This window comes from Micromesistius poutassou, assembly GCF_964030765.1.
Source record: "Micromesistius poutassou genome assembly, chromosome: 7".
Lineage (NCBI taxonomy): Eukaryota > Metazoa > Chordata > Actinopteri > Gadiformes > Gadidae > Micromesistius > Micromesistius poutassou.
In genome coordinates this window covers 9,696,445-9,715,531 of record NC_140277.1, presented here as the reverse complement: position 1 = coordinate 9,715,531, position 19,087 = coordinate 9,696,445, and the positions used below count along the sequence as shown (strand labels likewise).

The following is a 19,087-nucleotide window of genomic DNA, read 5'->3' as shown; positions in this document are numbered from 1 at the left end:
TCTTCCACTTGGTCATAGACTCCCAGCATTAAGACACATGGGGCGCTGCCTCCAAGAGTTTGATGTCTGTTCGGGAAGGCAGGTAGCCTGGCAGCAGAGGGAAGGGAGGGGGAGAGAGGGAGGGAGGGGTGGGGAGAGGAAGGAGAGGGAGAGGAAGAAAGAGACGGGGGAATTATTTTATTTTTATTTATTTATTCTCGTCTTATTATGCAGCATTGAAGTATTAACATATCCACCGTCGTCTTTTATTTTTTTGGTGTGTGAGTGTTTCTCTCTTCCCCCCTCCCGTGTCAACACATCTATCTAGGCCGCGGGCAGGGAGGTTGTTCAGCTACTTTAGGTAAATAAATCAGATGGAAATCGGATCAGGAGGAGCAGATGAAAATGCTTTCAACGCTCCGCTGCTTTCCCTCAGACACTAATTAATTTATATGGACAGCAGGGGGGGAGGGGGGGGGGGGTACCCATCCCCCCCCTCACTCACCGTGCACAAACAGTGCACGTGTGTTTAGCATTGCATTAACACACATGTAGATTGGTCATGTGGTTTATTAGCACAACCCACACGGGGGTATCTAGTCTCTGCACCAGTGGCTATTGTGTCTGCTGTACAGCCTGCGGCACACGGTTTGGGGTCTACAGTATTTCAAATTGAAGCCCACAAATGTAGATTTGTTTGATTTCCCCCCATGTCTATAGCAGCCTAACCTGTTGGCAAGATGCCCCTCACTCCACTACCTGCTCGGGAGATGGAAACTGTATAATAAATGATCCGATGCAACAATAGAAAGGCCGCGAGGGGATACAAGTGTGCTCCCAGGTCAAGGACAGAGAACAGGGAACCTCTGGGCACAAACTATACTGGACAGAAGAATAACAATGAAACAGCTACAGCCTATTGTGATTCTGTCCTTGTTTTGGTTTTATATGCAAATACGGAACATGAGTGAACATGAGCGTCTGCCTAACAGTGGTACGTGTTGTAAACAATGTGTTGCTTCAATCAGTGTCTGGAGATATGAAGCTACGAATGGGTACCAGCCCTCTGACCATCTGAGCTGCAGTGCCTCTCTTCTATTCACAGCGATCAGTCAACGAGAGCATCTCCACGGGCGACTCACGTCTCACACATGCATCACACATGAGTGTTTTGGTGTACGCCCAGGGTAAAGGTGAATCAGAATCAGAAGCAGGGGTTTCATAGTGTGGGTCCCGACCCCGTAAGTGGGTCACAGCCAGAGCCGGATTAAATAAATGGACTACACTAGGCAGACTGTATTTTTTGGGCCCCCTCCATCGATGTTATTCATAAATTGAAATCTGAAACTTACCAAAGTTACTAATAAAAGTTAATTCACATTTTACATAGTCTTTGGTTACAAGTTGGTTATTTGTACACCAAAATAAGTCATGTGTTGTATATTAAACAGTCTATCAGACTATTTTTTGATTTTTATTATTTATATGTTATTACACGGCTCCATTAAATGCTATTAAATTATCCTTATCTCTTATCCATTGCTAGTGTCATTGTTAAGGCAGTAGTACCAGTAAATCACCAATAGGTGTCAGCATTGCAGGTTCACAGCTGTCGGACGGCTCGTGATTTTCACATGATTTTTGGGGAGGGGTTTGAGTCCGTCCGCCATGATGGCATCCACGGCTATCGGTTGCCAGGGGCAACGTTGTCAGAGCGGCATAGAGACAGATGAGGAAATACGCGACATAGAGACGCAGGAGACATTACGAGATAGAAATAAAGAAATAAATGGAGAAGAATAAGGCGAAGGAAAAGGGCCCTAGTGAAAATGCAGAGAACACACTCTCATCGACGAAAATCGGCCAAGATTATCCTGTCTCTAGTGTTCCAAGATATAATCTCATCAACTCCAAGAGCACCCGATCGCAAAATCGGGGTTATCCAACATGATAGATATTTTCGGAATGTTGAGTGAAGGGCAATTTCCACCAGAACCGTCACGGAAGCGGCACGGCAATAAAAACGTTCGCCGAAGACATTAAGCCCAGTTCAGACCAAAGATTCGCGACGCAACGACTTGCAACGAGACGGTTTTAGAACGTCGCAGGGGGAAAGTTGCAGCAGTGTGAACTGGTCGTCGCCAAAGATTGAACATGTCAAATCGCCAGGTCCAGTTTTAGAACGCAACGATGTGGCTATTTCTCTTCAGCCAATCAGGACACAGCACAGAACAATTTAGGCTTATTAAATAGGCCTACAAGTTGTAGATCCTTATCTTTGGTTCCAGAACAACGATTGTAGATAACGTTAGGCTTGAGCTGATTCATTGACATTATTTTAACGGGACCACCGTTACCGTTACACGTTAGCCGTTGTTATGGTTACATGCTGCCAGTCCGACATGTTCCCATTCCGACAGTCCTGTGCGCGTATGCAAATTAGCCATGTGCGCCAAACAGAAGAAGGGCCCTATCTTGCGCCCGGCGCAATTTACTTTCTACACCGACGCATGTGTCGTTGCTAGTTTGCACCCGGCGCAAAGCTGATTTTCCCCCGCAGCAACCAGGCACCACTACACTTGCATGTTAAATATTATGATGTCAAAGATTATGCATAAGTGTGAAACTGCATAGAAATAGCGTGTGGATTGTGGAAACATTTTTTTTCCATAGGGCTGCATGAATGAACATGAATGAAGTACCTATAGTAAGCTATGCCATGCGTTAAAATAATAATAATAATAATAATAATAATAATAATAATAACAATAATACATTCGAGAAAGTATATTCCAGGCTTCCAAAACAAAATCTAGTTTTAGGGTAAATGATTGGTTAAATGATTTGGGAAAGAACAGCTGATACAGCGGTAAATTGTAGGCCTACTTTTAAATCAATGCATCTGCAAACACCGTACAGCAAACACATATGTTCTTGACAAAGACATCGTGCACAAGCCCATTACTTTTAGGATTGATGAGTATTTGATCGTGAGAAAACATTTTAACAGTTTTACCGCGAGTGAGTGTTTAAAATAATGAATGAATGCGGGTGATGCTTGGTGCGCGTGTGTGTGCACGCCCATCTGTCTAAACACACGCAAATTAAACACGTAAGTGTATGAGAAGGAAATCGAGTCAGTCGACCTGCGATAAGCAGCTGATTCTGAACGAACTCGTCTTCGAGATGGACGTGTTCTAACGCATTTTAATCAATGAAATGTTAACACAACAGTATATATATGACCATTTAATTTTCGGGGAATTTTAGGGGAAGCCGAGCTTCCCTTGCAGTCGAGAAGTCGCCACTACGAAAGAATGCAATGTATCCAACTAGCGGGATCTAAACAAACTAAGCTCCAGCGAATTACTACAATGCAGACGTAGTGGAGAATGGCGAAACACAGCAACTCTAGCCTACTCTCAACCAAAATAAAACTAATCGCAAACCTAAGTTAGGTTACTATTTAGCAGGATGGAAGTGATGCTGATGCGGCTCTCAGCTGTGCCAGAGCGTTCACAGTTACTAGGGAGACCACCTGCCGTCGCCGCCCGGTGCAGCGGTGTGAACTGCCCCGTTTTTAGAACGTCTCAGCCCGTCTCGTCGCAAGGAGTCGCAAGGAGTTGCGAGTTGCAAGCAGTTGCGTCGCGAATCTTTGGTCTGAACTGGGCTTTAGAAACCATTATAGTCAATGTAGGCTATTCCACTGGATACGGCAGCGGCACGGAACCAAACCGGCACTACTTTTTTTGAAAGTTGCCGGTTCGCAGCCGTGTCTCACAACACTTGTACAGCCATTCAGTTTATGATGTTTATGATCTTTATTCATTAATTGCGCCGCGGCCGAACTGACACGGATATTCTCTGATATTATGTAAGCATAAGCACCGCGGAAACCACTGCTGTCAAAAGACGCTGATCCATCTTCACTGTTGACGCGAGTTGCTCTACCTCCACAGCCCTGCAGCGGGCAATTATCGGACAAGATTGCCCTATAGTGTGTGGTGTTCCGTCTTGTGTTCGAATCTCATGTATTTGTATTTACGATCGGAGAGCAACAATCGGCTGAGATTCTCTTTATGTGTGTGGTGTACATTCGACTCAAAAATCGTAGTGTGGGGCAGCCTTCAGTGCGTTGTCCATTTAGGGAACCAGACAAACTGTAGCCCACTGTTCTTATGGTTTACTCGACGATCGTGTGAGGCATTGGAGCAGTTTTTAACGCAGCAGTTATTTCCAGGCATTGTTAAAACAGTACAGAATTGCAACAACCTCCTCTGCTAGCAGCTACCGTGTCAACAATAACGCAAAGCTCAGCTGCACTCGGAGGGGCGTACCTTCCAACATGGCGGGAAGGGGAGGGGCTCTGTGCCGTGACGACAACTCCTCATTCTCAATAGCCCCCCGCTGTCTCTTCTTTTGTTCCTCTTCATTTTTTTTCTTAAGTCCCCTCGGACTTAACTGATTGGCGTTAATGTGACGTAACGTTAAGATAAACAACGTCAGTATTTTTAGTTAATTAATATATATTGATATATTAACACTGAAATAAATAGTAGATAGGACATTTGTAAAGGCTATTTCAATTTTTTTTTTTGTTGTTCTTCTGTCTGGCCCCCCCCCCCCCCCCCCAATCAGGCCCTAGGCACGTGCCTAGTTTGCCTTTGGGTTAATCCGGCTCTGGTCACAGCAGGGCACCAAGTGGGTCACAGCAGGATGCGTTTATCTTTTCTTTTCTTCAGAAATCGAAATGCATGTCTACATTCTTTGCCCATTTCTTTTGATATGCAAATGTGGCTCAAAAATACATTCTATCATGTTGACGCTAACTTTAGGCCTACGGGGATCTTGGTTAATTGCTCTGACGCTGCAGCAGTATAGAGAAATCTTTTTTGATGGGTCGGTTTGGGTGCCAAAACTTCCTCCACAGGTGGCCCGCGCTCTCAAAGGGTTCAGAAACGCCTGATATGTCGCAGTTAAAACGACCAGGTGGGCGGAGCCTTTACCTCGGCGAGGGGAGTCCATCTTCACGTCGAGGCGCTCTAGTGATGTCATCGCACCACCCTGGACGTCAGCCACCACCATAGAGGTCACCGTGGGAATCACTTCCTGTTCCTTCTCTGGCTGCTCCACTGTGTAGGCGTCGCCGCGCAGAGACTTCCTGTTGGGGGTTTGGGAGCACAGACATTAAAGCATCGTAAAAGTTTTTACTTCCAGCCTGAAAAGTGCTGGCTTTGATCCCTCATTGCGTGCAGCCTGCTCATTCATGACATGTAAATTAAAGTAGAAATTACCATCTGTAAGGTAGTGGCTAGGGTGTTCGATTCCCAGCCTGAAATGTACTGGGTTGATCTCCAAAATCTGCTTCTTTGAGCAAGATGCCCTCACCACACTTCCATCTCCTTAGTGGAGCACTTATCAAAAGTTGTTTTGGCCATAAACACCTGCTAAATGCCAAACATTTTAAATAAGAAGATAGCAACCTGCTCTTTGACTACATAAAATTCAATGCAAGTCCATTTTAATAAAATGTCATGCTATGCAACTGAAACAAAGTCAATAGTAGTCAATAGGAAGGTGAAGCGCTGAGCTGCTTCATGGTTGTGTTGTCACATGAGGGCTGGTCGGCCATCTTGATGGATTGCGGGCGAAGATCTTTTGTTTTTCAGCGTTTCGAGATGCAACGCAACACAGCACTTTCACTCTCCTTCCCCGCCTCATTTTTCGATCAATACTTTTTTTATTTTGTGTACCCAACAGCCGGCTTCGAAACAAGATCCTACCCGCCTGCCGTTTTTTTACTCTCTGTGATGTGGAGAAAGAACATATAGATTGTATTAACAGAAAATACTAAAACACTTTGTTTTGGGGATGGGAGGGGATGGGGAGGGGGGGGGGCTAGACCTCATTGTGCCCCCCAGGAGTTTGTCCTCTGCCGGGCACGTGTCGTTGTATAATAAATGCACTCGGGGGGCTTATCTCTTCAACCTTAGGTGCCATTCCGCACGCTGTACCTCCCACCCAACCACTGTGTTTAGCATTTTCCCGAAAGGTCAAGCTTCTCCTTGTCAGACAGATGAATATTGATAACTACGGGACTCTGACACCCGGTTCGCCATGCGAAGAGAATTGATTAGGCTGTCATTCCACCGTAATACTGGGCTGATTGAGACAGAGGAGAATTGTCTTATTCCTTGAGGCTATTATTGTGTCGCAGATGTCCATAACTGCAGGATGTATGGCGTTTGGATTCTCGGGGGGGCCGCAGGGAGGGGAAAGTTTTGAAGGTGTTTTAAGGAGGGGAAGAGATCCAGTCAGACTGCGCTCACGTCCATTATGCTAGACACGTGACCCCGCCTTCCCCGTCGGTGGAGACGCTGAGCCCTGCTAATCTGCTGAGTGATGACTGCTGGGGGTTCCACAGAAAGTGCAGACTGCAGTGCTTTTGTCTGGGTGCTACGAAAAGTCTGTGGACCAATTGGACTGGGAGGCGACGCGGTTAATTGAGTGATGAAGTCGCGTGCCAATTTGAGTTTGGTAAGAGTTGTTTGTTTTCTGGTTGCCGCTTTTCAGATGAATGTTTTCCAACAAGAGTTGTCTGTTTCCAAAAAAACATTTTCAAATTTTTATGTTATGGGTTTTAGACTTTATTAGACACAACAATAAGTTGTGGGAGAGAATAAAAACAAAATCAAGCACTAGTCATAAATTGGTAACAAATGTTTATTTAAATAAAGACAAGATGGCAAAATAAAAGAAAAGCCGACACTTGTTTGTTGTCTTGTACTTGTATTTACTTGTCTGAGTCAAGGCACTGTTGTACCAACCCTGACCCCACCTTTAAAAATGCTGGCTCCACTGTAAACGCCCCTCCTATTCAGCTGAAGGAGCAGTGGACAAGGTCTCTCGCATCAACGCTTAAATCAGCAGGTGACCGAGGAACCCCATCAGAAGTTATGCACGTAATGGCATGTGTTTAACCTAGAGAGAAGGGGTCATTTGATGCACCACTCTACAAGTGGTGTAGGGGTTGGGTTGTCTTATAAGGTGGCTGTACCTTTTGAACTTGTATATGGCGAAGATGACCAGGCACATCAGAGCGATGGACACCAGCATGATGACTGCCGCACCACTGTGATGGTGACTGTAGATGCCACTCTCACTGATGTCCACTAGGGGCGCTGTCACACCACCACACACAAAGCACAATCAGTGAAATACAGCACTCTGGATGGATTTCTGTGAAAATACAACGTACAGCATATGAAGGTCTAATCTTATATGACCATTCTTAAAGTATATTAGGTACTATATAGGTGTATAATAAGTATATTATACACTTTATATACAATGATTTCAACAAATTCAGTTAACATTCATGGCATTATGGTATTTTGAATCTACACTGATGGGATAGTATACTGTAGTTTGACTCCCAGCAGAAGTTGCGAGTTGGAACCCTGATGTGAGCAGTGTCTACCTGTACATCATGTGAGCAAGATGCCCCAACCCCTGCCTGCCACATAGCCAATAATTATTCCAAAATATTTAAAAACACCTTTGAGTCACTTCGGATAAAAGTGGAAAATGAATGTGCTCAAAGTGCTACATGATGTACTTGTGATATTTTAAGGGAACAACAAATGTCTGAGCTGAGACTAATGACAATACAAAAAAAATACTAATTAAAACAAGTTTAGAGACAACAACACATTAATCAGAGAGCGATTGATTAAGAAAGAGTCACATTTCAGAGTACCTAACAACTCCCCATGAGACAGACATGTCTGTCTGTCTGGGTGCAGTGAGGACGGACTGGGGCGGTAGGTAAGCAGACTCACCGGGAGAGAGGCGCGTGGCATAGACGTTGATCAGGACTCCCGGCCTCAGGCTGAACTTGATCAGATCCTGGTTCAGGGCACTCATCAGGACCTGGAAGAGCTGGGGGGGGGGGGGGGGGGGGGGGTTGAAGTGATGAAGGGATGAGCAGAGAATCTTCTGGAAGCATCGACGGCAGAGCAGCCAGACTCCACTGTCATCAATATTTCAAGTATTCCCATATGATTGCAGTCTTTCTGTAACTGCCGGTCACTACTGGGTTTGTGTCTGTATTTACCATTTTTTAACCAACATGCATATATTTGAATGTCAATATAATGCACACATGTACACAAATGCAATTACAATACACACACATGCATGGACCGCATCGGCATTGTGGGAGTCCCCAAAGCATGTACTATGAGGAAATGAGTGTTGTAATTTTCCCTCCAAAGTGCTCAGATTTTCCTTGTTTTTCACACCTAAATGAAGCACTCATTAAGGGATCCCGGAATGACTTCCAGAGCCCATTTGACTCCTTAGTCATGCCTCACTAATTCCATCTCCCACTTTCTCAAATCTTTCTTCCAACGGTTAAAATTAGACCGCGCCACGCAGTATGAATAATTACTTTTTATTCTAGTGGCATATCAGGGTCAGTAAATCTATTACACATTTTAATGGGCGGCTCCACACACACACACACACACACACACAAGTGTGTGTGGCCATGTGCCCGCACACACATGGACACTTCACAAACACCTGCAGATGGACACACACACACTACATAGTGAAAGACACACATATACACAACATACAATCAACCACAACACATAATGATACATTCACACACACGTTGCACAACGAAAAACACATAAAGACGCCATACACTTTATATCTTTCCTCACCTATCTCCCTCTCACTCATAAACACACACACACACATACTGACATATATATATATACCACCGAAAACCATCCTCATTAACTGAATATTCATTGCCAACACACACACACACACGCACGCACGCACACGCGCACACACGCGCGCACAGAGCAACCCCAGTGCTCTGAGTCTAGCGGGGAAGTGAAGATTTATGACAGTATTGTGTGCAAGGCAGTGCCAGGTAATCAGACAGCCTTTAGATAAATAGGTCTTCGTAATTCCCTCAGTTTGCTGTCGACCTGCCAGCCCATCGTTCTCCCCCTGTTCTAGCTTCAATTACACCATTGCATCGATGTAATTAAATACCCATTAACTTGGTGCAAGACAAACTATGAGCCAGCCAAATTATTATTCTTCCTTTATACTTATTTTCTCCCAAAGAAATTGCGGTTTATGATTAAACAACATGGAGCATGCCTACCTGGAATTCACTGCGATGATCGTTAGTTGCTCATGCATATTCAAACCGTACGGTTACGCCATAATTAATGAATATTGAATTTGTCCGACACTGCGGTGATGTGCACGTACTGAATAGTAGCCTGCAATATATAAACGCTAATGATATATATATTTACGCATTCTGATTAAATCTATCAAAATGAATCCACGCCTGTGGATTTATTAAATTAGTATGAGCTATTCAGGAGGGCGCTTATATATATATCGTGATTTTGTTGTAATGTTAACGTCCTGTACCCATAGCAGCGACGTCAAGTAGATAGGTGAAGAGTGCCCTCTAGTGTTAACAGCATACATTACACTTCCTAATTGTAAGTCCTTACAACATTCATACTGAGAATGTAGCTTAATAATGTACACATGTAATCATAGAAAGGGCTGTGCAGTGTAAAACCATGCACTATTCAAAAGATCAGTCTCGGTAGATTAGACTGTCGAGCAGTCAAACTTGAAAAGAGATCAAAAGTTCAAACCAGAGTGAATATCTCCCAATGCTGGTACTACTAATATATGAACTACCTGATCCAGATGGGCTGACTTGCCCTCCCCGCTGCCGTGTCCGGGTACGATGAAAACCTCGGCAGCCGTAGGAAGTCCAGGGAAGACAGAGACCAGGACCTGCTCCCTGCTGATCCCCGTGGCCTGCAACCCCAGAACAAATGGACCAGGATCAGTGGGGGGGGGGGGGGGGGTCAGCATCAACACAGGTCATAATACAGTGTGGCCTAAGTTTCAATCGAACCACCATGGCTCAACCATGCAGATGCACAAAATGTATACGTATACAATATATAAATATGAATGTTATACAACTATGACCTTTTAGTTCAGCTTTAGTCCAGCACTCCAGCAATCCAGTAGTGTGAAATCTTTTACTTTACATCCACCTCTCAAATCTGTGATTCTCTTTAATCATCTCATCTCTTAGTTCTTGCAGGCTCCCCCCGCCCCCCCCCCCCCCCCCCCGCCCCACACCAAGTTGCTAAGCACTGCTGCACTGCAGTTTCGCTGCACGGAAACCTCTGCATGAACCTCCATGACTCTCACTTGGCATTTGAAGAATGAACGCATGCAATTAAACAAACAACTATTTGCAGTCACCAACGCCTCCGCCGCGCGAGGTGCTTTAGCGGGCCCTGGTGCCATAAAGCCCTCCTTCGGTGGCATGGCGGTTAATTTTCGTGTTGGGAGAACGCCCCCTTCCCCCCCCCCCCCCCCACCAAACCCTGCCTGCTCTGCTCTGCTCTAAGTATTGCTTGGCTAAGTGCGGCCACGCGGGCTGTCAGCCCGGACCACGCAGATCAGCCCGGACCGCCCGCCCTGAGCTGACAGCCGCTGGTAAAGGGCAGGGTGCTTTTAAGTGAAAGCAGAGGTCTGCCGTCTGGCTGCCAGTGCAAACTATGCTAATGTATGACAAGACAGAAGGTCAGAATGTGAATGTTTCATACGCCGACGTGGGTATATTTATATATGGGTCCTGGTATCTAGGTCTTTTATGTAACCTGCTGCTTTCTGACATTCCTGGATACACCCCCACTGGGGGATAAGCGGGGTTCAACCTACACACACACACACACACACACACACACACACACGGGTGTGTTAGTTGTGTCCTTGTGTTTTGCCAACATCTGTATCCCTTTAATGACCCGTGCGCTCCGAGGTGTTTGGACAGGCGGCCAGGGAAAGTGATAATTACACGGCTAATGAAGGTGAAACGGTAGTGCAAATATATATCAACATGACAAATACAAGCATGCAAACTAATCGCTATTCGCTCATGTGGCGCTCATGACGGATTGTTTTTTTTACTATCTAGTAATGTGCTTCTAGAATCTACTTAGGGAGTCGAGGCGTGTCTCCAGGCCTAGATCTGTGGTATAAATAAAATAACTCACTCTGCGAGGGCATATACATTCTCAGCACGGCTCGGGGAAAGTACAGCGTTGGGGTCGTGTGCCGAGTGAATTATAATGGGACACGTGCGTGCCGGGGAGGTCTGTAACCCGGTTACCTGGACCACCGAGGTCTTGACCACCCGGCTAATGTCCTCTCTCCACTCCGCCACCCCGGGGTTCAGCTCGTCCAGGTTGGGGGAGAAGGCCAGGACATTCGACCGGAAAGACTCTGCAGTAAGAGGGAGGATAAAAGAGAAAGAGAGGGCGGGGGGGGGGGGGGGGGGGGGGGAAAGACAAATTACAGTTCAATACGGGGAGACATCCCGGATCAGTGTTTTCTTTGGGTTCTGTTTCTCCGGTTAGTTCCGACTCTTTACAACTGTAATGTGTCACAGCTTTTTAAACTCAACGTTAAAGCTTACCTTTGCAGTTAATGGTGCTTTTAAAGAAGCTGTGAGTCGTGTTCTTTGGTCTAAATCTACCTCTCAAAGGTGTCTGAGATTCAGCTTTTGCTGTTTCTGGTTCTTTGTTTCCCTGTCCCTTGTTTCCCTTGTTAGGCCCTTTGCATGGAAAGTGCCATATGAATCAAATTGATTGATGGATTTTATCAGATTACTTTGAGACAGTGAGAAGGTTCTAGATCAGCACTTCCAAGTCTTTTGTTTGTGTGAAAAGGACTCCACTTGTATCTGCTCTCCACATATGGTCTTCTTAACCCAGTATCAGTATTCACCAGTAACATCAATGTCCCAGTGAACATATGCCAATAAAGCCACACGAGTCACTAGTGGCTAGTCTCTTTTTAATGCAGGGGACTTTTTAAAGCTTTAGAAATTATTATTTTTATCAGAAATGCACCATCAAATATGTATAGCTTAAGGGCAACTTTCAGAAGCACACCATTCAATCAAGTCCTATACCAGTGACAACACAATCCTACCCAATTAATGGAACTACATTTCAATTCTATTCAATGTTTTTTTTTAAAGTGTGCCCTGTGTAACCCAACCAGATTACGTAGAAAGTAAGAATCTAATCATGATTCCGAACGAGTCAGCAATCCCCTGCGACCTGTAATTGCAAATCAGGCAACCGTGAGTGGTGCCCGACCCACATATTGGGAACCACTGTTCTAGATGTTGCTCTCTGGGGGGTAACAGCAGAACTGGAAGGTCAACGAATGGGGGCCAGGGCTCCTGGGGGTCTCACCGTACACCGCCACGGTTCCCTGGTCCTGATGGACGGTGTTGCCCGCGGACGCCTGCACCACCACGTTGTGGAGGCCCTCCCTGGAGAAGGAGCACGAGATCCTCGCATCCAGGGTCACCATGGGCTGGAGGGGGGACAGACAGACAGACAGACAGACAGACATGGAGAGAGGAAAAAGAAAGACAGAATGAAGCAGAGGAAGAACAAAAAACACAGACAGACAAATTAAGAGGGCTAGAAATAAATAGACAAAGACATAAAGAAAGAAGACAGACAGCAAAATAATCAATAAAAGATGAACGAGGGCCATTAAGTGGAGACAGAAAGAGAATGGGGATAAGTGATTGTTGCAACCTATAGCAGCACAACATGTGGCACAGTGTTGTAAAATAAGACACCTTGAAACCTCTCTGGCTCTTACTGATCTGTTTAGATTTTTCCACACCATGTTTGTGTTTTATGTTGCTTCTCAAAAAATGTATATGTTTAATATATCAATGGATAAACTGAACGCCATTTTAGTTTAAGTCTAAGTCACTTTCACGCCAATAAAGCTTTACGACGGTAACACAGAGGGGCTGCTGACCTCCGTCTTGTTATCCAGCCACCAGTAGTAGGTGACGGCCCCCACGGCCCCGGGCTCCAGCACCGTGGACAGATTCACCGCTCGGTTCCTCAGGGCCACCGGGGGAGACAGGAGCCGGACCCGCTCCAGCTCACCTTCAACCGGGACACACAGAGGACACCGTTTGAAACCCAAAGTCAAAGGGCTCTATGCTAAATGTTTGCACGACAAACGGTCATTCAGTGTTGTGAGACGGTCGAGATAAGATATCATACTTTAGAACACAACCCAACGTGCAGGATGTTGATAGGAATCGACATGGTTTAAATATGAGGAAAAGCGAAAAACAAATATATACAGGAAAGTATATTTATGTACAGAATGCGCAAAACTAGACGTTATGGGTGTATGGACTCCCCGAGTCCATCTCTAGCCACACTTGTCAAAAAAACTGAAAAAACACAGAAAGTATTTGTTAATATACAGGTATACGCAAAAAAATACGACAACAAAACATATATTTTTAATGTATAACATAGAATACAGCACATTTTGCAAAAATGTCAAAAAAATTTATTCTGTAAAATAGAATGAGTCAAACTGGGGTAGGAAAGACTTTAGCTGATTTGTTTCTTAAAAGAGAAAAGACGGAAAAATCTATATTAATATTCATTCCAGTCACGTATGGCTGCGATTCCTCTGGCCTGATTCACCAAAAGGCAGGGACATAGTCAGGGGCTTTTGTCATTTCTGTTCCCTTTCAACAACTCTGCCTTCCATAAACCCCACAGTGTTGTTTCACTCCTCCCAAACGTTCCTCATGAAATCATTCCCAAGGTGCGATGGCAACGACACAAGAGGTTCTGTGAAACCACTGAGCATAAAGTCAGGGCCAAGCGAGAGGGACGGAGGGAAGGAGGGAGGGAGGGAGGGAGGGAGGGGTACATCATACTATCGCTCCATCTGTCTGAGGAGGAGCGTGTTACACCTAATTAACCTTGCGCCGCGACCGTGTGATTCGGGCGCTCGCGGGAACCGTTGGCCAGTGGTATTAATTAGAGACACCTGTGCAAGCGGGCCTCTGACCAGACGTGGTTACGGGCCGACTGGAGGCCTCATTATGTGGTTTGGCATGTCAAGACCATTACTGTGCACCGGTGCCAAGGAACTCCTTGTGTTTAATACCTAATAAGTCAATTAGCAGACTTTCTTTATTCAAAGCGACCTGGAAGTGAAATCGGATACACACATGGTATGAACATGAAGAAGCAGAGGCGTTTTTGCTCAGGCATTCCTACGGGCTGTGGACATAGGAAGTAGGAATCAAACACAGTACCCTCCGACCGGGGAGAGTCAAAACACCCTAGCCACTAGAGTTTTTATCCTGGCTGTTTTCCCACATTGTAATGTTTTATGCTAATATTTGATCCCCCTCATGTCCACAGTCACGTGCAGGATCCTAGAGCAGGATGCCCTACCCCTCTATCTGCTCCTTGAGGACATGGATCTGAACTAACTGCAATTCGGACAACAACAGTTCCCTGAAGAAAATACCAGTTGTTGCATCTTGATCAGTCGCTGTATCACTGACTAACAGGTGTCATGGCAACTATGATAACCATGGTAATGAGGGGATGTTTTCTCATCTCTCCCTTTATTTATAGTTTTTCGGACTCACAGGAGACGTGCAGGAACAGGGTGACCTGGTCCGAGCCGAGGTGGTTGCGAGCCATGGCCGAGACGTGGTAGATGCCCACTCGGCTGTACACGTGGCGGATCCCGTCCTCGATGGAGCTGGTGTTGGCGTAAGACACCGCCGTGCCGTCGCCAAAGTCCACCGTTATGCTAGTGGTGGCGCTTGCACCCTGCAGACAACACAACACACCAAACAATCCATATAAATGGTAACAACAGTGTCTAAACTGGCACAACATGAAATTGTCCGCTTCCACCTCAGCTTCCAAGAATTTAAATCCAATAAAATCCTAATGAAATGTACATTGAAATTATGCATTCATTAATTGTACAAAATGATACAACTCAAAACTAAACTAAGATACACACATTACTTTGCTGAGATGGAGATGGTAATTGATCACTTGGCCAAGAAATCAACCTAGTGACGCACAGCCCACTAACCAATTACCCCTCACAGAAACAAACAACAACAAAACAACAAAAAGACAAGACAGAGCTATTCACCGAAACCGTTACCCAAAACAAAACACAAACACACAAATGACCACAGGTCGCACATTGAACTTTTTGTTTTCAAGACAAGGTTTGTTATTCCTCAGCTTCACCCATTTGTGGTCTTCTTTAAAGACAATTACAGTTTCTTATTTCAACAGTCACAAGTAACATTTACATTATTATAATGTTTACAAAAATAATAAAAAAAACATTGATATTGATGATCATGATATCATGATATCACCACATTTCCATTCCCCTTCTTAAATGGACAATAGACATTTACCAACCTAAACATCTGTAGTATTAATATGTGTTTTTTTGGTTTCTTTTTGAAGCAGTGCACCAATCCAAATCCATTGCGTGTCCATTTCTTGTGTGTTAACTTACTTGGCTCATGAAGAGCTCCTGGGTGTGATAGCACTGCAGTGCGCTATCACTGCCAGCTAGTCACATTTGAACGATCGAAAGCAATCCCTAAGGAGAAATACACTTCCTTCCTTCCAACATTTTTCTAACTATTATTCATCCTGGGATTCTTATGAAAAATATTATTCTTTAGAGAGATAAACCAAGTCCCAAAAGTAAAACTAATCTGAACATCATGTCACCTTGTCCACAATCATCACACATTATGACATTACACACACAACACTTTATAGGCACAGAAAACACACACACACACACACACACACACACACACACACAGTGTGTGTTTTTCAGACAGAAAGACACACACACACACACACACACACACACACACACACACACACACACACACACACACACACACACACACACACACACACACACTCCTGGCGTCAGCACCTCCTCCAGGAAGACGAGGAGGGTTACGTTGTGGCCCAGCGGGGCCACCAGGGTCTGCTCCATGGTGAGCAGCTGCAGGCCCCTGGGGGCTGAGCTGGGGCATCTCTGTCGCCTGGGGCCCGGCCGTGCCCCACCTCCCACCGTGCAATTATTGGACAAAGCCCTGCGGTACCTAGAATACACACACACACAAACAATAAGGAAACTATCTATCTATCTATCTATCTATCTACAGTCTCTATCTAGCTGTCAACATCTACCTTAGAAACACATAGAAACGATAGAAACAAAGTGGAGTCATGCTGTGAATGAATACATTACATGTACATATGCATGCCTCTCATCTCTTATTAAAAGGACTACACATACTCTTCCACAAACACACACCACAAACGTTCACCTTCCCACAAAACATGAGGAAGGTGGCGGTATTGAGTCACAGTTTTCATCAAGAAGCAACATCTCTCTCTCTCTCTCTCTCTCTCTCTCTCTCTCTCTCTCTCTCTCTCTCTCTCTCTCTCTCTCTCTCTCTCTCTCTCTCTCTCTCTCTCTCTCTCTCTCTCTCTCTCTCTCTCTCTCTCTCTCTCTCTCTCTCTCTCTCTCACCCGGTTCTGTTGAGGTAGCTCTCCGTGGCGACGGGGCAGTCTCGGGACGCCGCTTTCGGGACGAACCAGAACGCCGGCGAGCACCTCCCGTCCGTGCCCCTCTCGAAGCCGTAGTCACTAGTCAGTCAAGCCGGCGAGTTGCCATGGAGACAACACACACACACACACACACAAATTAGATTTCAAATGCTCAAGAACAATAACTGTAACAATATTTTTGTCTTGTGGTAGGCAGAGGTAATTTTATTTATAGCATAATGTTCATTCTGATTACATCTTATACTAAATGTTCAAATTAAATTAATTCAGCATTTGGAAAAAAACATTTATAATTTAAGATTTAAAATTGGCAAGTGTCAGCATTTAAGCAAGATAAATAATGAGAAAATTATCTGATTCCCCTTCTGTTATAGTATGCATTTAAAACCTCCTAATTATTTGTCTCTAGCTCCTTCACTTGGCCCTGAAAATCCAGTAACTTCCCTGGACATTAATCGATATATATATATAATCATTTATAAATATATATATAAATAAATGTCCAGTCTGTCAAACTTCAATTGGCACTGAAAACGCAAACTCAAACATGAACTTCCCATAGTTTGTATATATATATATTTATTTCCTAGCATTCAACATAAATAGTGTCTTCACTTGGCTCTGAAAACTCAAGCTTAAAAATTAAATCTTCTCATAGTTTGTAAGATATATATTTATTTCTTAACGGCGGTATACAATAAAATACTCATCTTAACCATATCAACATTTCCAACTTTCTGATTTGAATTCTACTCTATTCAACTTCACTTGGCACAGATAATTCAAACATGAACTCTTCTTCCTGTAGTTTGTATCTATATACTGTATATAAATAGAAATCCTCCTAACAATATCAACATTTGTGAAAATGTCTATAGTCTATAGTCGCTCTACCTTCTGCAAACTCAAACATGAACTCCTACTGAAGTTTGTATATATTTATTTCCTAGCATACACCATATAAAAAAACATCTTAACTACACTACAACAGTTCTAGCATTTGAAGACCAGTCTGTCCAACTTCAACTGGCACTGAAAACCCAAACATGAACTCTTCCTTTACCTTGTATGTTTATTTCATGGCAATCGCCACATAGAAAAAAAAACACATCTCAACCGTATCGACATTTCCACCATTTGAAGATTATAGTCTGTCCAACTTCACTGAAAACCTAAACTCAAACAGGAACTTTTCCTGTCGTTTGTATATATTTATTTCCCAGCAGTGGGTATAATAAAAAAAAAGGCCTGCCTGTGGAGATTACGAGAGTGTGATGTATTGGATTCACTGATGCAGAAAAGAAGAAATGTGCTCAACCGCCACCACAACCACAACCACCCCCACCAACACCACCACCACCACCACCACCAACCCCCCAACACCAACAACACTGCTCTCACCACTCAAAGTCTGCTTCGGTGCACGGACATGGCACTGAGTCCCGGGCACGCTGCTGGTCCCTGGTCTTCACGCACCGGGCGCTGCCTTTTAATTTCTGGAAGGTTCTCTTCACGCCCATGATGCAGACCTCCCCCTGTAAACACACCATGTGCTGTTGTTGTGGTTGGCTGGAGTAAGGGCGGGGCTGGACAGGACATCATGTGACCTGACATCAAGTATCAGGTTTATTCCTTGATAATTAAAAGTTATGTTTCCCGGGCTGAGGATGAGAGGGGCCTGTGAGGCCCTTTCAGACTGTGGGCTGGGATGGAGGGCTTTGCCCGATAACACACATGACAAATAACCAAGTGCAATGGACTTGACTGTTGTGTGAGACAAGTAGTAGTCAAAATACCAGCTGGCCCGGCTTTACCTCATTGTGTAGTTGCCAGGTCAGGTAGTCATCCGGCTGACAGCGGTGGCTGAAGAAGGCGCGGAAATCGATCTTCACCAGCTGCCACTCGGACCGATGGCTGAAGTGACCGAATATTCTGCACAGAAGCAACACAGTCACATTCATCTCCAGCGCTCAACGTGTGGGCGCTCGGCGGACGCTCTCATCCGGAGTGACGCCGCAAAGCGAGGCCGGGAACAACCGGGGCATACGAGCCGAATCGGGGTGGGTTGGGAGAGTGCTGAGTGCAGCAGGTTTCTGAAACATGACAGGACAGGGTAGCTGGAGGAGACAGAGAATGCTCGCAGTAATGTAGCACACTGCCCAAGCGGCCGCCAAGAACTAGATCAAATGCTCCCCGAGCTCCCACTACAATAAGCATAAACAAATAGCAATTTTTCAAGTGACTACACTTTCGAGACGGCAAGCAAACAAAACTCGTCCAAATGTTGTTTTCAGTTCTTTGACCTTTATATTAATAAATGGAGTGTTTCAATAAGGTGCTATATCAATAGAGCAATATTTCTAGTTTTCCCCTCATCGCTATTTTTCTTCTTAATATTATAAGGGGCATTTTAGTGGATAGCATAGTGTCATGGCTAGGGTGTTCAAATCCCAGCCATAACGTACTGAGTTTGATCCCCTACTGTCCGCAAAGCTGTAGACAAGAAACCCAACCCAATACCTTCTCCTGAACAACCACGT

The 19,087-nt window shown here is 44.8% G+C and overlaps 1 protein-coding gene across 1 annotated transcript in view; it reads right to left on the bottom strand.

The window, feature by feature from the left end:
* Nucleotides 1-19,087, bottom strand: part of LOC311350183 (VPS10 domain-containing receptor SorCS1-like) — a gene marked incomplete at its 5' end in the record, with an annotated part of 39,500 nt that continues 20,413 nt past the window's right edge. The window contains 13 exons of the mRNA XM_084470192.1: nucleotides 1-87; nucleotides 4,986-5,140; nucleotides 7,037-7,160; nucleotides 7,821-7,920; nucleotides 9,730-9,852; nucleotides 11,225-11,337; nucleotides 12,318-12,441; nucleotides 12,904-13,037; nucleotides 14,561-14,747; nucleotides 15,904-16,075; nucleotides 16,509-16,625; nucleotides 17,949-18,082; nucleotides 18,362-18,479. Coding sequence (XP_084326318.1) covers nucleotides 29-87; nucleotides 4,986-5,140; nucleotides 7,037-7,160; nucleotides 7,821-7,920; nucleotides 9,730-9,852; nucleotides 11,225-11,337; nucleotides 12,318-12,441; nucleotides 12,904-13,037; nucleotides 14,561-14,747; nucleotides 15,904-16,075; nucleotides 16,509-16,625; nucleotides 17,949-18,082; nucleotides 18,362-18,479 — 1,660 coding nt within the window. The 3' untranslated portion in view covers nucleotides 1-28. The remainder of the gene's footprint in view (nucleotides 88-4,985; nucleotides 5,141-7,036; nucleotides 7,161-7,820; nucleotides 7,921-9,729; nucleotides 9,853-11,224; nucleotides 11,338-12,317; nucleotides 12,442-12,903; nucleotides 13,038-14,560; nucleotides 14,748-15,903; nucleotides 16,076-16,508; nucleotides 16,626-17,948; nucleotides 18,083-18,361; nucleotides 18,480-19,087) is intronic.